The sequence below is a fragment of the Salvia hispanica genome, chromosome 4, assembly GCF_029641045.1.
Source record: "Salvia hispanica isolate PSC_SH4W2 chromosome 4, Shi_PSC_v1, whole genome shotgun sequence".
Taxonomy (NCBI): Eukaryota; Viridiplantae; Streptophyta; class Magnoliopsida; order Lamiales; family Lamiaceae; genus Salvia; species Salvia hispanica.
Genome location: NC_142695.1, coordinates 17,006,063 through 17,026,024, shown reverse-complemented (window position 1 = coordinate 17,026,024; position 19,962 = coordinate 17,006,063). Strand labels below are relative to the sequence as shown.

General features: G+C 37.1%; 3 protein-coding genes and 1 pseudogene across 4 annotated transcripts; 2 read left to right on the top strand and 2 right to left on the bottom strand.

Annotated features, from left to right (window-relative positions):
* Nucleotides 1-1,810: 1,810 nt before the first annotated feature.
* LOC125192113 (transcription elongation factor SPT4 homolog 2-like) lies at nucleotides 1,811-4,845 on the top strand. Its single transcript, XM_048089569.2, has 6 exons — nucleotides 1,811-1,953; nucleotides 2,270-2,387; nucleotides 2,464-2,555; nucleotides 2,650-2,705; nucleotides 4,265-4,326; nucleotides 4,611-4,845. The coding sequence occupies exons 2-6, from the start codon at nucleotides 2,277-2,279 to the stop codon at nucleotides 4,659-4,661; spliced, it is 372 nt and encodes a 123-aa protein (XP_047945526.1). The 5' UTR covers nucleotides 1,811-1,953; nucleotides 2,270-2,276; the 3' UTR covers nucleotides 4,662-4,845.
* A 557-nt stretch (nucleotides 4,846-5,402) lies between these two features.
* LOC125192575 (uncharacterized protein At2g23090-like) lies at nucleotides 5,403-7,568 on the bottom strand. 2 transcript variants are annotated; one of them, XM_048090190.2, is made up of 4 exons: nucleotides 7,512-7,568; nucleotides 7,331-7,427; nucleotides 7,180-7,226; nucleotides 5,403-5,679 (listed from the first exon to the last, which is right to left on the bottom strand). In XM_048090190.2, the coding sequence occupies exons 2-4, from the start codon at nucleotides 7,401-7,403 to the stop codon at nucleotides 5,560-5,562; spliced, it is 240 nt and encodes a 79-aa protein (XP_047946147.1). In that variant the 5' UTR covers nucleotides 7,404-7,427; nucleotides 7,512-7,568; the 3' UTR covers nucleotides 5,403-5,559. The 2 variants fall into 2 exon arrangements, with proteins under 2 accessions (XP_047946147.1, XP_047946146.1); XM_048090189.2 differs by lacking the exon at nucleotides 7,512-7,568 and having other exon boundaries at nucleotides 7,331-7,502.
* A 461-nt stretch (nucleotides 7,569-8,029) lies between these two features.
* On the top strand, nucleotides 8,030-11,681 carry LOC125194759 (acyl-CoA-binding domain-containing protein 3-like; annotated as a pseudogene).
* A 1,393-nt stretch (nucleotides 11,682-13,074) lies between these two features.
* Nucleotides 13,075-15,862, bottom strand: LOC148927372 (uncharacterized). The gene is made up of 3 exons (XM_089057689.1): nucleotides 15,088-15,862; nucleotides 14,071-14,418; nucleotides 13,075-13,982 (listed from the first exon to the last, which is right to left on the bottom strand). Exons 1-3 carry the CDS (start codon nucleotides 15,499-15,501, stop codon nucleotides 13,398-13,400), a joined length of 1,347 nt encoding a protein of 448 aa, XP_088913815.1. The 5' UTR covers nucleotides 15,502-15,862; the 3' UTR covers nucleotides 13,075-13,397.
* Between the last annotated feature and the right edge of the window lie 4,100 nt (nucleotides 15,863-19,962).

Genomic DNA, 19,962 nt, shown 5'->3' with positions numbered 1-19,962 from the left:
TGCAGTGTTGGCTAAATGGAATACTACTATTTTCCATTAATCGTATGACGATTTTCTTCAAATTTTAATCGTAAAGATATTTTCATCGAAGTTTAAGACAGTTAATTCAAAAGTTGATTTCTATGACTAAAGTAAATCGTGGTGTACTGCGCTGAGGTTTACAAAATATGAGTAAAAATTAAATATTCAACTAACAAAAAGTGCAATCCATGTGCTTTTGATCTCGACCATTCATTTCAAAAATACAAACCAATCTTGGTCATCTATTAAAAGTATAAAACACAAAAGCACAATCCATGTGCTTTTGATCTCACTCATTCATAAAAAAAGGTACTCCCTCCGTCCCGGAGTATTAGACTCACTTCTTTTGGGCACATGATTTAAGGAAGTGATATTTAAATAGTTAAAGTGGAGAGAGTAAAGTATGAGAGAGGGAAAAAGTAGGGGAGATAAGAGAGAAAAAAGTAGGTGGAGAATAAAATAAGATAAATGTTTTTTTGCTAAAAAAGGAAATGAGTCTAATATGTTGGGACATCCCAAAAAGGAAAGTTGGTCTAATACCTTGGGACGGAGGGAGTACAAATTAATCTTAGTCGTCGATTTAAAAGCTCACAAATCATTTCCTATATCTATAAATACAAGAGCTCACAACATCATAGATTCACAAATACCTCAACTCCAACATTTTCACACAAAATGTCTTCTCGTCAAAAAAACTATGCAAATGACGAAGACATCCTTTTATGTCAAGTTTATATGCAAATTTTACAAGACCCAATTATAGGGACTTATGAATCATCAAATCTATTATGGAAGCGTGTGGAAGATGCATTCATCAAAGATAAAGACCCGGCTTGGCCACGACGTACGCAAAGATCTATGCAGGCTCGTATTCAAACCATCGAGAAAGCAACAAAGAAATTCCGTGAATGTATTCAAGCAGCTGAAGCAAGAAATCAAAATGGAGCTTCATACGTAGACATAGTGAGTACTTAATCATATTTTAATGTATATTTTTCTTTTTTTCTGAGTTATTTATTCATTATAACTTCTTGTAGATGAAAGAAGCTGCACAAACACTCAAGGATGATCCAAATTCAAAATTGGATTGGAAATTTTCTCATGTTTGGGAAGTGATAAAAAATTTTGAAAAATTTCAAGATTGTGCAGAGAGCTCTAGACAACCATCACATGAAATTCAATCTTCTGATTCAGAAAGTCAGACTCATAATTCACAAGCCTTACTAGCTTTATCTTCATTTCCTATGTGTTTTGATAATGATGATGACGCACAAGCCCGTGATGGTTCCTCTTCATCAAAGTCCAAACGAGTAAAGAAAGCAAAACAGAAGACAAAAATATTTGAAGATACGACATCTGTGATCATGGCTCTAGAAAAACAAAATGAGCTTCTAAGGGATGGCATGGAAAAAGCAAACTCGCAAATGAATCTATTCTTGGAAAATCAAAAGGCGAGCATCAAACTCAAGCAAATGAAGGAAGAAAATAAAATATTATCTATGAATTTGAGCTCCATAACCGATCCCCAAAGTCGTGCATTTTTCAGGCTGAAAAAGAACGCATTTTACGGAAAAAAGCTCAACAAGAAGATCAAACAAATGACTATGCAGTTAGAACATATTCTTCGGACTTCAATGATATTAGAGGAGATTTACCGGATTATTAGATTAGGTTTTTATTTAGTCACTTGTAATTTTATTTTTAGTACTCCTATTTGAAATGTGTTTTTTAATTTGTAGGTTTATGTATTATGCTCTGTGTTTTTTTTAATTATTTTTTTGTTAAGTACATATGTAATTATATAAGTGAGGTTAATTAAATTCATTAGCTCAAACCCATTGATTGAATAATTTGAAACAAGTGCATCCGACCACAACCCAAACAATTCTAACGCGCTGCCATCTTCTTCGCCGCTGCAGTTCATTTTTCCTGGTAAATTTCCTTCTTTCTCTTTTCAAATTTATGTTTTTGGGTTTGGATTTGGCGCAAATTTGGTTTTGCGTATCTGTTGGAGATGGTCTGATGCCATGTTTAGAGTTAACGAAGGGAAATTATGGTTAATTCCCATCAAGTGTTCGACGAATTCAGAAGAAAAAGATTGTATTTTACAATTTCTATTGAAATTAGATTCGAGCATGTATATGACGAATTAGCTAGGTTTCGAATAAATGCAGGGAAACTGTGATTTTCTCTTTATACTCCAATCTTACAAACTCACAATATTACTAAAAAATAATTCTCTGTTTAGGGAAATTATGGTTAATCAGGGAGGAGGAGGAGCAGTAGCCGTTGCGCAAATACCAACGAGCTTTGGGCATGAGCTGAGAGCCTGCCTTCGCTGCCGGCTTGTCAAGACCTATGACCAGGTTGGCTTAACCTCCAAATGCAATCACTCCTTTTACTCTTTCTGTTGATTAATTGCTATTAATATGAGATATGCAGTTTAGGGAATCTGGGTGTGAGAACTGCCCCTTCTTTCAGATGGAAGACGATCATGAAAGAGTTGTTGACTGCACAACCCCCAATTTCACAGGGTTCTTACTCTAACTCTTTGCCTCAAAACAATAGCCTCACTCAAATTACAACCTCGTTTCTAAATCTAGTAGTATTAATTTTGACTGGGTACAGGTTAATCTCTGTCATGGACCCGACTAGAAGTTGGGCCGCGCGTTGGCTCCGTATTGGTATGCTTCTTTAATTGTTACTGCTCCCTTTCAACATTGCTAGTTCATTGTGTCCCTGTCATGAATGAAAATGATGATCATTCTGACTTCTAAATATGTAAAACTATGAATCTTATCATTCTTATGACATGAAATGTGTGCTTTATATTTGGAAATAAAAGGTCCTTTTCTGACTGATAATATTTCCTTGTCCAGTCATTTTTCGTGCTTGAGATTTTCATGTTTTTGCTACACCCTGCACGATCTACTATATAATACTCCCTCCGTCCACGATTAAGTCCCATTTTTAAATGGCGCGGGTATTAAGAAATGTTAAGAAAACTGGGTGGAAGAAAGTTAGTGGAATAAGGGTCCCACTTGTATATATTAGTTTTAATGATATGTGAGTGGAATTAGTTAGTGGAATGTGGGGTCTCTTCACCATTTATGGTAATTATGAACTGGGACTCTTATTCGTGGACGGACCAAAATGGAAAAACGGGACTCTTATTCGTGGACGGAGGGAGTAGTATATTGATTTTTTATGTTCGAGAATTTATTTTTACCTATTAGTTGAGCACCGTTATTGTTTTTAGCCCTTAGGAGCATTTCCAGAAACATTATCCCAAAACTGCAATTCAAGGGCAGGTATATGCCGTGTTTCCTGTTCGCATCTCTTAAGGTTGCAGCCCTTTCTCTATATTGCTAATGCTGGCTTCAATATGAAATTAGATAAGGCTCATAAGGGAATAAAAAAACTGCTCTGGTTTTCTTTAGGCAGGGCTTTCATCTGATTTCAGTTGTATAGATTAGTAGACAAAATATGTTAATGTGTCTATGCTTGACTATCTACCCGCATGCAGCTTCTGTAGTTATTTGAACTGGCCAGTGGCATGCTTTGAATTATACAAATATTTACATTGTTAGAAGTCTTGGGTAACCAAGATAAACACAAGGTTATCAATAATTAATAACTTAAATAATGTGGCAGTAATAAAACTGTGCAGATGATGACGCAGTTCTAGTAAACTTGCTTGAAGGATTATCTCTGTGTAGACAGCTGTATTATTTGATAATCACTTAATTGTCAATAGACAAAAGGTGTTTTCATTGTTTGAGAACATGTGAAATTTTCTGAGTTCAGTTCTTTCATCCAAGATTCATTTTTCGTAGATTTTTAGACTTTGACTGCAGATAACATACTGACTCACAGATAATATTCTGAATATACACTTCCTTACATGAAACGATTCTTTAAAAAAAGTGAATCCATTTTCATTTTACATGCCTATATGCTATAGTTCCATATGCATGAACGATATCGCAAAACACCATTTTAAACCCATTTCGGTTGATTCCTTGTTATTGCTCAAAGGGTCAGTAATAGGTAGGGAAGGCGGGATTTGAACCTGTGCTATTTTAATCCAAAACAAGTGCGCTACAGAGCTGTGCCACATCCCTTCAATTGTTCTACAGTGTGTTTTAAATATACCTGTCTAGTATTCTGTTGTTATTATTGAAGATAAAAAGTTTGGACTCTGATCGTCTCAATCAACATGTATCTGTTCCAACTTGTTCAGGAAAATTTGCTCCTGGTTGCTATACGCTTGCGGTCTCTGAAGCACTGAATCCCGACTTGCAGGTAAGCTATTTAACATCCACCTTCAAGAAAACTGAATCCCACTGCATTACGTTGTTGTTACCCTTCTATCTCTCTGTCTCATAAGCATCACAATTGGAATCCCCATGTTGAATCTGAAGCTCTTCATTGCAGCCTTAGCAGTGTGTTTTTTCTATATTGCCTGTCTCCATTAGTATGAATCTGCACCCAATTGTTTTCGATCTCTACTGTTCGCAGATTAATAACCAACTTCATGTCTATATGAAAGCGAGCATATTTCTGATAAGTAGTGTTTTATGGTGCAGAATATATGTGAAGAAGAGCACGTGCCTTACGTTCTTCCTAAACGTGTCTGACTCGCTACTTGATTGTGCGTCCAGCTGATCTTCCTTTCCCCTAGTCTGTCTACCTGTTTAATATGCCTTCCACCCTCTCCCTAGAAAACTCAACGTAGAATATGATAGACAGAGACCTGCTACAGTGTAAACATTTCACTATCGACGAATTTATCTTGTGATGTGTGGATTTGTAGTTTTTGCAGATTGAGGTAATTTGTGTCAAGTTTCAAGCATGATAGGTTGATACTGATCTCTTTTTGACCCTTACAAATGTTTCAGATGGTTCTATATATCCATGTTTCAGATGGGATATAGTCCATTTTTTATTACAAGTGTCATTTTTAGGCTGATTAACTAAAATTACCTATATTTATTGGGTACGAGCATTAAGGAAAAGATGAGCAGTATATTAATTATCAGAAAACTTAAACTTATACAATTAAAAGCTCTTTCTATTCTAAAATGAAATGAGACCTTGGAAATAGAACGACTCAATTGACTTAGTCTAAGTTTGTGTACCATACATGAAGGAATATAAAAACCATTTTGATACTACTAAGCTAAAAAATTGTGTACTAACGAACATAGTTAGTGCAGTGGTTCAGCAAATAAAAATAATTGCGTTTTGAGAAATTTTCCTGTATATCACTTCTTGAAATTTTTTGTAGTTGGAAGTTGAGAGTATAATCAAAATTTCAAAACTCCCATGATAAATATCTATATATTAAAGAAATCAGCAGGGAAAGTTGAGAGATGAGATGATTGAACATATACCAATACCATATAAAGTTTCAAGCCACTCAGTCAGTACAGTAATCTCAGAACCAACACCCAAATAGCTTCATACAAAACACATTGACAGAACATAAAAGGGTACCAAAACCCATCTTTGGTGATAAAATTAATAAGTTTTGCATCATTTCTTGAGGTGGGGAAAACAAGTGAAGAGGTCAGCTTTCGGATGCTTTGCTTCAGCATGCTCCTTGCATTTAACCTCCGACGTCGTGCAGATAAACGTTTGCATGCAAACCTTGCACTGCGAACAAGATTTGAACCGCAACAGTTTAGAAAAGACGGTTGCGACACAATACAAGCTTACAGAATAAAGCATAATAGGACACAACACTATCCGTACACCAAAGATGGACAATAAGTATGCGCGATGAGCTGCTCATTTTCAAGTACATGCCATTTCACATGGTAAAAGTAATGCTTGTTCTTTTTCTTTCCTGATTTTCAATCATTTGTTTGAGATATTTACATATTTCAATGAATCCCTAAAAGTCTTCTACGTGATCAAAGAAGAAATTATCACAAGCATAAATTTTCAAGACAAAGTGACTTTCATGATTCGTACTTATTCAACTAACTACATCAGATATCTGATTGATATCTGACTGATATTAATTATAATATCTGACTGATATTAATTATAATATCTGACTGACAAACATACTTCACATTGAAACCTAAAAATTTAATTCATTTCCGCAAGCAAAGTTCCACATGCACAGCTCGCTGATGACTGTTTATTAAGTATTAACAAAGTATTACTCAAGAGAGAAGGATGCGTTCCCTAGATAAGTAGTCAAGACTGGTGAAGAGCACACTTATTAGTATTCACATTATTAATGGGAAACACAGATCACAGACAATCGTGTTAACTCCATCATCACCAAGTCTAAGTAAAAGCTATGTGATGAAAAGCAGCTCCATTCCAAATGCACATAACACTGAATCCTTCTATTACTATTCAGGATCCTGTAATTTTTTCAACATATGGATTCTTCAAGCATAACCCTTTCAACAAGATATGAATCAAGAAAGTTATCTCAAACTGTAGAGATGATCAAGGGCTTTAATATGTGCCATGTTTTATCCCATCTTGCTAAACACCAAATTCAATCTATGTAGGGGCTATTCGGTTTGCAAGATTATATCTCGGGATTAAATATGTATTGTGTTTGGTTCATGAGATTGAATCTCATAACTCAAGCCTAAGTGGATAATACATAATTAGTCATAGCCACCCCTTCCAATTAAAATATCATAACTCAATCCTAGACTATATCTCGTGATTATTTTGTCTAACAAACTGAACAGCCACGTAGACTATTAATCTTAAATAGAAAATCAGGAGTGATGTTGACAAAACGCATGTTTGTTACTGTATGTTCTGAATAAAACCCCTCCCCAGAAGCAGTGAAATCACCACTTCATCTCCTTCAAATCACATCTCTATCATTGATCAAAATCACAAATTTACAATACTTTTATCTCTCCCAACCTTCTAACATTTCCTCTTGATAATCAGAATGAAAGTAACAACAGTCAGTTTGAATCACATGCTTTCATAATATTAAACCAAGTTTAGATGCTGAGCAAAACCGAAAGGGGAAGAACAAAACAAAACAGCCAATAACCCCAAAGCAACCCAAGTTCAAAACTGTATTAGAAAAATCTGGAAATTGGGGATTTAAACTTATAGGTGGAGATAAACAAAAGAAAACAACACAAAACATGAAGAGAGAGGAACCTGAATGCTCATGGCCTTCTTGTTGGCGTCAAGTTGACTTCCTGAACCTAAACCACAGACGGAAGTTTCAGTACATCCACCTAATCACCCCTTCCGATCAAACAATACATATCAACGAAACAGAAATTGGGGAAATAAATGGAAAATATACCCTTTGCGCCTTTCATTTTTTCCTGATTCTTTTCCCGAGCCATTTTGGTTTTCTGGGCATTGCCACCTCCCATCCTTTCTCCCTACTCTCTTGAAGCCTGCGCGGAGAAGCACGAAATTCTGGTAATTGGAAACCCTAATTGAATGAGAGAAAGGTAAGTGATTTGGGGAAGAAAAGTTACAGTGCAATACGCGTGAGCCACAAATCAACGTGCTGACTGCTGACGCAATACTTTCTTTTCAATTAATTTATCATGAATATATCATAAATTAACTTAAATCCATCCTACTTCCTACATCTTGTAATTATTTTTTATTTGCTATACACCAATTTTTGGTGAATTACAATAAAATGTTAAAAATGTGTATTTATTGAAAAAAATGATAAATTAATTTCATGAATATGGAAAATTATCTTTGATAGGCGATTAAGTTCTAACCTATGGTTGCTCCCCCTATCCCCATTATTTTCCATGTATATAGCTTGGTTTCAAACTTGTATTCACCAAATCCCTTCTACCATCCTTTAAGTAAACACAATTATTACATTTTGTATTTATTATTAGTTTAATCAATATTTTACGAGTAACTATTATAAATTGGATGGCTATAGTGTATATGTATAGCGATACAAAACATGCATATATTGTCATTATTTGTCATACTACATAATTGAGAGAGAGAGAGAGAGAGATTGATCATGGAGTTTTTGCAAGAACTGATTTTTACTGCTTTTTTAGCTCTTTTGTTATCTTATCTTGTTGCAAAGATTATAACTTTTGTCATTTCTAACACAAGCCCTGATGTTGATTCTGTTGCTAGTGAAGGTATAGCAGAAAAAGGTGTGATCTTGGAGAGAGGTTTAGAGGTGGTCAGTAGAGGGAAAGCCGAAAGGAGAAAAAATAGTGAAGTTTGTGGATGAGACTGTGATCAAGAGGGTTGATCGTTATGAGGGGTCGGAAAATCTTGTGTTGTTGGATGATGTTGAGGAGGTTATTGCTAAGGATGAAATGGTTGATCAATTTGGGGGTGATGTAGATTCTGGAGTGAGAGAGAGTGAGGAAGAATGTTGTGATGAGAGAGAATTGGATGAATATGATGCCAATGTTGAAGGTTGCGAGAAAATTGAAATGCTGCTTGAAACAGAGGGATTTGGAGGTGATAGGGATGGTGAGAATGTTGTGAAATGTGTGGGTGATGATATGGTGATTCATGAGAGAGAAGGGAATGAGGGGAAGAAAGTGAGATGTGAGAGTGATGATGATTGGGAGGGAGTGGAGAGGAGTGAGTTGGAGAAGAGCTTTGCAGAAGCTGTGAACTATGTGGAGTGTGGAGTAAGGGGAGAGAGGATGATCATTTAGTTGATCATTTGGTGAGATGGGGGGTGATATTCGGATGCAGCTCTATGGGCTGCACAAGGTTGCTCTCGAGGGGCCTTGCCTCGAACCTCAGCCTATGGCGCTCAAGGTCTCTGCTCGTACGAAATGGTACTTGATCTTTACATGGATCTTATTTTACAAAATTATTTTGTAGTATGACTGTATCCATGTTCTTGAGCATTTCTTGTTTTCCATGTGTACAACTCTCACAATGCTAAGGACCTTTTAAGTAATGATCTATATTTGGAACTATGCTATTACTAGTTTTTAAGGCATTGATAAATACTGTAGGGCATAGCTATCTCGTGTTTCCCTTGTTGTCGTGAATATCATTGAGCACTATATACTATATAGTGCTCTTTCATTTCGTGGAACTGTGATTTCTTTGTTGGTTTCTGGATTTACAAGATATAAGCCGGGCGTAATACAACCCAAAAGAAGGAATACAAATGAACTAACTGAATCGAAATTACAACGGAAATTTCGAAACAAATAAATCGTAAAAGGAATTTAGCCGAGTCGAGGAGGCCTCTTTCTGCAAGACAAGATACGCCCCGGTAGTGCTCTTCGGATTGTCGTTTCGTCCTCAAAGATAAAATGACTGCGTCTCTGGTGAAGCAGCACCGCTATCAACAGAGCTCCGGCGAACTGGATGGAGGAGAGGGCAGAGCTTCGACAGAAGAACAATGCAGAGAGAGGAGAGAGTGTATGATGCAGAGTGTGGATTCTAGTTTCTGGTGTGTAGAATGCTAGAATGACTAGCCTATTTATAGGCCCAGTCCACTGTAGGGGTCAACGCAGCCTTGATGGCCGTCATCAATGTCAGACCGTAACGGTCGTCGGTTACGAGCTGTAACGTTCGGGCGTTACACGCTCAGAGCTAGAGAGGTTGAATCTAGACGCTTCTAGATTCAGTCATGACGTGGACTGTCACGTGTCAGCCACGCTGGCTTACAGCGTCATACTGACGAGGTGTCATCCCGCTTGGCTCGCTGACGTGGAAACGGTGGTGGTCTAAAAAAAGAATTAGACCCTAGACCCACTAGCCCAAAGACCAATTGCCAAGATCCAAGTCCAAGGACAAGGGCACGGGCTCGAGGCTCGCGGCGGGGCGGGCGGCGGCGCGCGCGTGTGGGCTCTACAGCCCATCTTGGTCCACTATAATTATTTTATGTAATAATCCTTCTTATTAAATACTCCCTCCGTCCCAGATAATTCGTCCCAGTTCATTTTTTACACTCGTTTTGCAAAAATAATAATAAATAGGTAAAGTTGAGAGAAAGTAAAATAAGAGAAACAATAATATAGATAAGACTATTCTCTACATTATTCTCTCTTTTACTTTACTTTTTCTCCACTTTAACTATTTATTATTATTTTTGCAAAATGAGTGTAAAAAGGGAACTGGGACGAATTATTTGGGACGGAGGGAGTACTAGTTTAATAAGGTTGTAACTTCCAATGTGGGATAATTAACTCTCTTAATTATTCCCTAAGCTTCTCTCATAGCTCATTAAGTTTGCAATTTTGCACAACTTTTATCCCTTATTTCTCACTCACCGGGAATCAGATTTGAGAAAATGAATATACTACGGTCATCTACTCCGAACGTAGATCGATGCTATATCATTTAATTTCACAAAATTAAATGTCTCGTTGAAATTATAATTGGTCAAAGTTCATTAACCGGGCATAGATTCCAACAATCCCCCACATGAGTGGAAATAGCCAAATGCAAATGCATGCAGACACAAGCTCAACCCTCGAGAGGTATATAAGTATAAGGATAGATAGCTTTTAGCTTTGAACCTTCCATATTCAACGCCATCGGATACATAGGCGGCCTAGTAGCGCGATGCTTTGAACTAGTCCCCCACGGCGTGCACCGAGACAATGGTGTTGACACTTAAACACCTCAACCTCATCCGTTCTCACGTTTTGTGTCCTTTGCGGCCTTGGACACCACTTTGGATTCATAAGTGTGTAATTTGAAGCGGCCACACTTCACACTTACATAGGTGATTCCTGCTCGAGTATCTTGCCCTACTCGGTCTCTTTGAGAACTTAATCTCCTTGAGATCCTTAGGAATCATTAAAAGTCATAGACTTATCCTCAGCACAAGGCAAGTTTTCAAACACTCTATTGCTCTTTAGGGAATAGATGTAGATGAGTGTTTCTCACGAACTCTCATAGCTTAGTTTTTCCATTGAACCAAGTTCTTGGGATCTCCAGTCATCATGGTTGGGTTACCACTATGACAATTCTTTAGTTTGTGGATTTCAAACCCATTCCCTCTAGCAACTTATTCGTCTGATCACGGTTTAACCCTTTGGTTAGCGGATCCGCTAGATTATCTATTGACTTCACATAGTCAATTGTAATCACGCCTGTTGTGATCAAAAGTCTTACAGTATTATGTCGTCGACGAATATGTCGAGACTTACCATTATATAATCAATTATTTGCCCTCCCGATAGCGGCTTGGCTATCACAGTGAATCAACACTGGAGGCACTGGCTTACACCAACCTGGAATATCCTCAAGGAAGTTCTTAAGCCATTCGGCTTCTTCCCCAGCTTTATCTAAAGCTATGAATTCTGATTCCATAGTTGAACGGGCTATACATGTCTGTTTCATGGATTTCCACGAGACAGCACCACCCCCAATAGTAAAGACGTATCCACTTGTTGAAAGTGAGTCCTTATTGTCGGATATCCAATTCGCATCACAGTACCCTTCAAGTACCGGGGGGTATCTCGAAAAGTGTAGCCCATGATTTTGAGTATGTTTTAGATATCTCAAAACTCTTACAAGAGCTCTCCAATGCTCTTTGCTTGGATTACTCGTGTAGCGACTCAACTTGTTCACGGCACAACGACATCAAACAGAAACTGCCCGGTGGCGTGGAAAGGCCAGGTCACTACCGGTTTCAAGCAGAAACATCCGTCGATGATCCTCGAAGCCGTTGCTGACTACCGTTTGCGGATCTGGCATGCGTATTTCGGTGTTGCAGGTTCGAACAACGACATCAACGTTCTGCAGTCGTCGCCTATCTTCAATGATGAGTGCCGGGGAGAGGGTCCAGAGATCAGTTTTGTAGCAAATGGCACGCAGTATCGCAGGGGATACTATTTGGCAGATGGAATATACCCTCGTTGGCCCGTATTCGTCAAGACACTTCGCCAACCGGCTGGAGCGAAGAGACAATATTTTGCGCGAAAACAAGAGGCCGCTAGAAAAGATGTTGAGCGAGCTTTTGGTGTGCTCCAAGCACGATGGGCCAATCTACGCTGCCCGACACGAGTTTGGCACGAAGATGATGTCGCGAATATTATGGTAGCATGTATCATATTGCACAACATGATAATAGAAGATGAAGGATTTGCTGCAGAACGTTGGGCGCCGAAAGATGGTGCAAGTACAAGTCATGGCGTTGCCTCCGCGCCGATACAGATGGGTGTACCACGTAGTAATGAATATCTGATCCAACGTTTTGCTGATATACGCAGGAGCACAGCACATGACCAACTCCAGGTCGATTTGATTGAAGAGGTCTGGGCACGTAGGGGAGGCGGCGTAGCCTGAAGAACATGTGTGATTTTCCGTAGATCAAATTTTCGTTGTAATTTTCCCCTCACTTTAATCCGACGAAAATTTAGTTTTCAATTTTAATTTTATTGCACTAGCCGTTTTTCTCTAATTATTTTTAATCCGATAATTTTAATTGTAATTGAATTAAAATATACAAAAAAAAAATAAAGTGAAATTTGTCCACCATAAAGTGTCCACTATTGCTGCGGACACTTTTTTTTGTGGCTGTGGACAAATAAAATTGGGCTATGGACAAAAAATAAAGTTGTCCACCAACTCACACCGGTGATTCTACCACTAGCCAGAGCTCTACGGATAAGGTAACTACAGCTTACACTGTAACGACGTTCGCTTTAGGGTCTTCTTAATAAACATGCTACTACTGAAAATTTTTCTCTGATATCATCTTCATGTTTTTCTGATGTATTTCAAGCATAAGACTGATAATCTTTCATGTACAGTGAGAGTAAATTGTTTGTTAGTACTTATCAAATAATTTACTTTCGAATTCTCTTAGTATTATGTTTTGTATTCCATAAATTGAATGATTTCTACGGTATCAAACAATCAATAAACAGGGTGAAGGGCCCGAGATTTAGTGGTGGCCTTGAAGTATCTTCGTCTTTTGCTATATTTTCTTCCATGTAAACACTTGTGATATTGCCAATCATAATTAGACACACGCTTAAGCCATAACACAAGTCATAATGAATTTCAAAGACTCATTATTAGAAATTCATTTTCCCACATCACATAAACATAACAATATAGAGATTATTAAACAAAGTATTAATTATATATCTACCACTACAAGATGATGAACAGAGACACAATTCTTGATATTACATCGCAAATTAACCCAACTTGCAACAGCACATTCCGCTGAAAAAAAAACAGCCCACAACTGAACTCTTGAGAAATTGAGAAGAAAGAGTGAAAAAACACTCATTTATGACTCTATATACAGATTCATAGCATAAACTGTAAAAATCCCCTTCTGAATTCGAGGAAGGCCCTTCATTGCTACTTCAATTCGTCAGTCTGTAGTCTGTACCAAGGAAAACTATCCTTAAAGCTTTTGCGAAAAGAAGAAACAGCTACCTGAGACTCGGGTGCACGGCAACCTTGGCCCTGTATGCGGTTGCTGCTGCAGCGTTCTTCGCCCTCCCTTGTTGAGGGAGCTCACACGATTCCCCAATGGAGGCGAGCTTAAGCTCAGCAGGTGGAATGAAGCAGTCACCAGAGAGGCCAGGAACGTTAAACGCTACTTCCTCAATCGTCCACACCTCCTCCATCCTAGTCTTGGTGTGGCTCATTGCGGTTTCACCAAACCTAAAAAGGGTCACCACGGACCGGCCAGAGTGGGCTACCATCACGCCCTCGACAGGCCGGTAGTCATCAAGAACTGAATTTATGGTAGTCTCCCAGTACACAGCATCGCCCCCATTGGTCTGTATCCGGGTCAAGTGAGAGTCCTCCAGATGCACGAGGAGTCCCGTTTTCTGGCTGAAGTAGCCGAACAGCACGTGCCTTATGATCTCCGCAGGCCCTTCGCTTCTTGATTTCAGTGTGTGAGGATCAGCACAGAGCTTGAGAATGAAGCAATCCTCCCCGTTGATCTTCTTCTCCCCTGTGCACCTCGCGTTCACAAACATGTTGGCCGTCGTACCCGGATCAAGGCCCTGCAAGTAAAAACCAAACCAACATGAATCAATGAGCAATAAAGAGATGCTACATTGCTTCCAAAGTAAAATATAGCAATCTATCAACCTGTAGGGCACGGCGAAGAGGCCGGACAGGCCCTTTGGCTAAATGTGCACCAAGCCACGGAGTATGCCTCCAGACGAGCTTGCCGTTGCAACCAGCGTGAATCTTGCTGCCACCAAGAGCGAGCTCTACATACCACATATCGGGATTCATTTGCCAGAGGACAAAACCCCCAGACTCCACTGCTTTGGAGGAATTCCGAGTCTTGATCACCTTGCTTGCGGTCTCGATATCGGATGCCAGCATCTTGACCTTCCCCATTGCGTAGGCATTCCGTATACAGTTTTGAACCTTCTGGCCCCCAGATGCTGCCAGATATTGCTGCAGAATGTACTGAGCTGAGGAACTTTCCTGCATCCAAATAAATTTTCATTTTTGTATTTTAATCAAGTAGAAAAATAAAGAAATCAACAAGAAAGGACCACCATGTGCATCATGATCTATTTATCATTTTTCATCCTCATAATTTTCAAGAATTTATGAGCACAGTGACTGTCTACCAACCAAAAAGATATGGTCAACAGTTCCAATCCGCAGATGACTCTCGATATTTTAAACACATTTCATGTCTCTATTCAACAATGTCATTTCTATATTTCTATAATATCCAAGAATCCAAACTATCTATATAAAAATAAAAATAAAATAAGAAACAATTTTACAGTGTCATAAAAATCATTCAAGTGTCATCCACGAAATATTATATTAAAGTAAATCGGAAAAAAACCCACAAAGATACAGAAGAAAACAATTAAAATAGATAGTACTCCCTATAATGGAGTGTATAAACAGAGCAAAGGAAAATCGCAATCAAGTAATTTCAGCATGAACAAAACTGCTCAAAAAAGGGAAAAGGGTTTCATTCTATTTTATCTTTTTCCTCCACAAATCAACAACGACATAGTCAATTTCCACACAAAATGCCGAGTAAAAATTGACACACCGAAATGCAGGAAAAGAAAACCCTGAAAACAACAAAAAAATGTTCAATTTAAAAAAAAACAGGGAGAGGAAACTAACAATAGGAGTATCTTTAATAGAGAGGTGCGGCAGAGGTTCGTTGTTGCTAACGTGCACCGGCGCCAGCGGGGCGCCAAGCACACCGAGGAGCAGGCGCAGATCGGACTTCGAGCAGCCCGACCCGGAATTGGAAAGCGTCGGAGCCCTACAGAGCCAATTCGCCCAGCTATCAGCCCTCGGATCACCCGAATCATCCGGACCCTCCCTCAGCGGCGACAGAGCCTCCGCCCCAGGCCTCACACTACTCGATCTCGACACATACATTTCCGGAGGCGCGACGCTGCTTCCCCTCCTCCGACGCATTAATCCCGACCGCGACGGCGACTGGCTCCGCCCCCTCCTGGACCGCGATGGAGACAGTCCCCGCGCCATTTCCTCCTTCAAAGCCGCGAAAAAACCTTGCTTCCGCTCCATCACTGTGGAGGGGAAGAATTAACTCAAAATTGAATCAAATTGGGGACAATTGATGAGAACGTTGGATGAATTGAATTGAACTGGAAATCGGAGAGGCGAAGAGATAACCAAAAATTGATTAAAATTTGGTGAAAATTGATGAGAATGTAGGAGGAATTGAAGTGGAAATCGGATAGGCGAAGAGTTGCTTGAAAGTTAAAACTGAAATTGATCCGAATGAGGTAGAATTGGTGAGAATGTGGAGGAAATGGAGATGGAAATCGAAGCGGCGGCGAGCAGAATCGGCAGTGAGCTGCTGTTGGAGGATGGGAGGAGACAAGAGAGAGAGAAGAGCATGACGTTAAGTTGAAGCAAACTTTTTCATTATACATAAATCGAATTAAATTTATAAGCCATGTTAATGATTTAAAAACTTATGTAATTCATTTTTTTTCATTTAATATGTAAGTAAATAAAAAAGGGTTAAAATTAGTAATCTACACTTTATTCCTCTAGAAATAAATGCTTGTATGAATTTTGTAGTTACGACAACCAAATAAAGTAAAATTTTATCATAAAAACTAAATTTAAGGCATCTTAATTTTTTTTTGTTTTTCAATTTCTCAATCAATATCATTACTAAATAGGAGTACTGCATTAGGCTATGAATGCATTAATTTGTAATACGGAGTATTAAAATTTTTTAAGTGCACTAATAAATTTATGGTAATACAGCTAAACTGTAATCAATCTGTATATGCGAGTAAATAAATATTTGTATTATATTTACTACTATGTGTGTGTTCTTGGTAACATAATTTGGGTATTTTGCCTTGGAAATTAATTAAATTGTGAGTATCGTTAGAGACTTAGAGTACGACCACAGGCAAATGTGGTTGTTGAGTATTTTGCTTTCGAAAATTGTTAATGCAAATTTCTTCTCATTACTTGCAACTTACTTTGATTTAATTTCACCTAATTTTCATTTCACAAAAATGCACTCAGTTATTTCGGTAGTTGTGTAGTTAATTAATGTCCAATGAAAATTATTGTACTAATTCAATCAGTTTTCATTATCAGTTGAGCTTAATAAAATTCATTGACTTGGACATATATAAATTGTGAGAGAATATCAATAACAAACTGAATTGCAGTGTCGTGAAAGACTCCATAGCATTCCATAAATGATTATCATAATTCATTCATAGATAATGTTTTCAAATATTTTATCATACTCACAAATATTTCCTTTGAAAAAACAATTCATATGGTCGAAGGGACGAAAATATTTTATCATTCTCATAAATAGTTATTATTTAAATCCATCTACAATCAGGAGTCTTGATTTAGTTTTATTATACTAAATGATAAATAGATTTTACATTTTTACTCAAACATCCATTTATTAAGTACTCCTTCCGTCACATTAAAAATGACCCACTTTCCTTTTTAGTTTGTCCCAATTAAGATGACCCATTTGAAAACATCTTTATCTCTACTTTATTCTCTCTCTCTTATTTTACTCTCTCATCTCAACACACAAAATGAATTTGCATAAAATCTCGTGCCGTCCAAGAAATGAGTCATTTTTCTTGGGACGGAGGGAGTAAGAAATTCAAAGTGTGTACTATGTACTAGTGATACTAGTAGTATGGAAATAGCACTATACCAAATTCGGGTCATTTGATACGTTCATAAAATTCAGTTAACTTTTTTATAGGCACTATCCGCAATATTATTTCTAAGAAATAAATTATTTATATTTTCTATTATTTGATTCACGACTATCTCTACAGTGTATTTATTACTCCAAAAGGTTAAAATAAGGAGGGGAGAATGAAGAAAGACAAAAGTTAATTATGCAAAAAGAGAGCCAGTGGGCAAAATATATAAATTTCCTGTGTTGGACCCTTGTTAATTGAGTCTGCATTGACCACAAGTGACCACTGTCCCATTTCGAATTTTACACCAATATATTTTCCTTTTTCTGATTTCAATTAAATTGTTCGTTTGAATACAAGTTTTATGAAATTATTAATATGTCATGAAGACACCTTTCTCTATATTCATCATATCCGACTGGAATACATTAGAAAATATAAATAATTTATATGATTCATACGTAGATTCATACGTAGATTTATAAACAATATTATTTCATAGACGCCTTGCGTGTGGAGTTCAATAAATAAATGTGATGGAAAAATGGCTCCAACCATTTCCCCACATCCCATTTTATTTAATAGAACTCGACTGATTTTTTCTTACTTTTCTCTAACTATATTCCAGCAACATATATTCCATTTCATTTTAAAGGAAAAACACATTAACAAAGTAAAATGTTGTTGTTTTATATTTGAAATAATTATAGTCGCAATTTATTGGATAGATAGTGGAGAAAACACTGCAGCTAGTTGTATCCGTTAATTGTTGCGCCTATCACGTCCCTCGTTTATATAGTAGCCGCTTACCTAATTTTAAAAATATGTGTATGAATATTCGAATGTATTCAATTATGAGTTGCTAACACATTCTATCATCTTAATTAAAAAAATACTGTGATACAATTCTTGAAGGCCTTGCTCCAGATGATATTTTCGTTTGGGTTGTTTGATTTTTTTAAGTTCGCTTTCTCTTAATGTTTTTTTGTGTTGGTGTGATGTCTTGGTAGCTTTTGGATATTCTCTAGTTGCTCATTTTATTGCTTCCACTGATGAAGTTTTGCTAAGTTGGATAGCCTTTATACTTAGACTTACTGCTTCGTGAACTTAAACTCTTCATTCATTCCTTTTATGAAAAAATATTAGCAATTCATATTTATGGGGGATCCAAGATCCAGTTAGACCGATTACAACATGGGCAAGAAATCAATAGACATAGGCTCAAGATATGCAAGCAAGCCCATTTAAGATATATTTGTCGCCCACGGTTCCTCATTGACTACTTGGTCCAATTAAGGCCTTCGTTTAAAAATATTAGTAGTATGAAATTTATGCCTTATTAGATTGTGGACTGTTTCCTTTATGTATAGGAATATTTCATTATTGATAAATGATAATGAATAAATAGAGATTAATTTTCATAAATGAACTTAATGAAAGGATGTGACTATTTTTAATGGTAAGTTGTGTTGATAGTTTATAACTGTTCGACCTTTTAAATTAATTGTTAGAATATTTATGAATTTTAATTAACTCTATTTTTGCATTTTTATAATTGCTGCAATAACAACTCCACTACTTGATTAGTATCAAAATAGACATTTCAATCTAAATCTTCTTGAGTGACGTTCGGTTTAATGAGCAAGATAATAATAAGATACTGAGATAAATGTAAGATGGATAATGGAACTGAATAAGAAATAATAATAGGCATGACCTCTAGTCACTAGTAAACACGATAATTTTATACCCCCTATAAGTCTTTAACGTCGTCCAACTCATGTTCAATTCAACTATTCAGTTTGTTCGAATGAAAACTCAAGTGCGGACGTCTAAAATAAAACTCTATGTTTCAATACATTTTTCCATTGTATTGAATGTGATGTGTAATCTAATGAGTACATTAAATTTTAATTTTATAAACAATCAGCAGTGGTCGAATGTAGTAATCAACTTCCCGCAGGTTCTGGAGATAAAATTCCTCCAAATGATGTAATTTCCCAAATCATGGGGAAGGACAAACCAAGTCATGTAAGGATGATGGGTAAAGGAATCTGCCCCACAGATGTATGGAATGAAACACCTAGAAGCACATCGAACCTTCTACTAATAGAATATAAAGAAAAAAAATTCACGACTAAAAGCAATGCTTGCAACACAACAAAGACCTCATGCTTCACAAGTAGACACAAGACGAGATGTGATAAGGGTGTTAAATTGTTATTGTTTACTCGTGACTAAAAGTCATTAATATATCATGGCAATTGAACCCCCCTATTACATCTCGCCTTGTATCTACTTGCGAAGAATGAGAACTTTGTTGTGTTGTACCATTGCTTCTAGTCGTGATTTTTTTTCTTTATATTCTATTAGTAGAAGGTCCGATGTGCTTCTAAGTGTTCCATTCCATACATCTGTGGGGGCACACTCCTTGACCCATCATCATCACATGACCAGGTTTGTCTTTCCCCATGATTTGGGCGAATACATTATTTGGAGCAATTTCATCTTTAGAGTCGTCGAAAAGTTTATTATTGCATTCAAGATTGTTGGATGTCTATAAATTTATAAATTAATGTACACATTGAAATGGCATATTACATTTAATACAAATGGAAAATGTATTGAAACATACAATTTTACTTTAGACATCCTTACTTGAGTTTCCATTCGGATAAAAAAACACGACCTAAATAGTTGAACGTCCCTGTTTCTCTTTGTCTATGAATATGTATATTGATTGGTTACTAATATGTCATAAAATAATGAAGAGCTTAAACATATAACAAACAAGCATTACCCAAATGATCTATACAAGAGG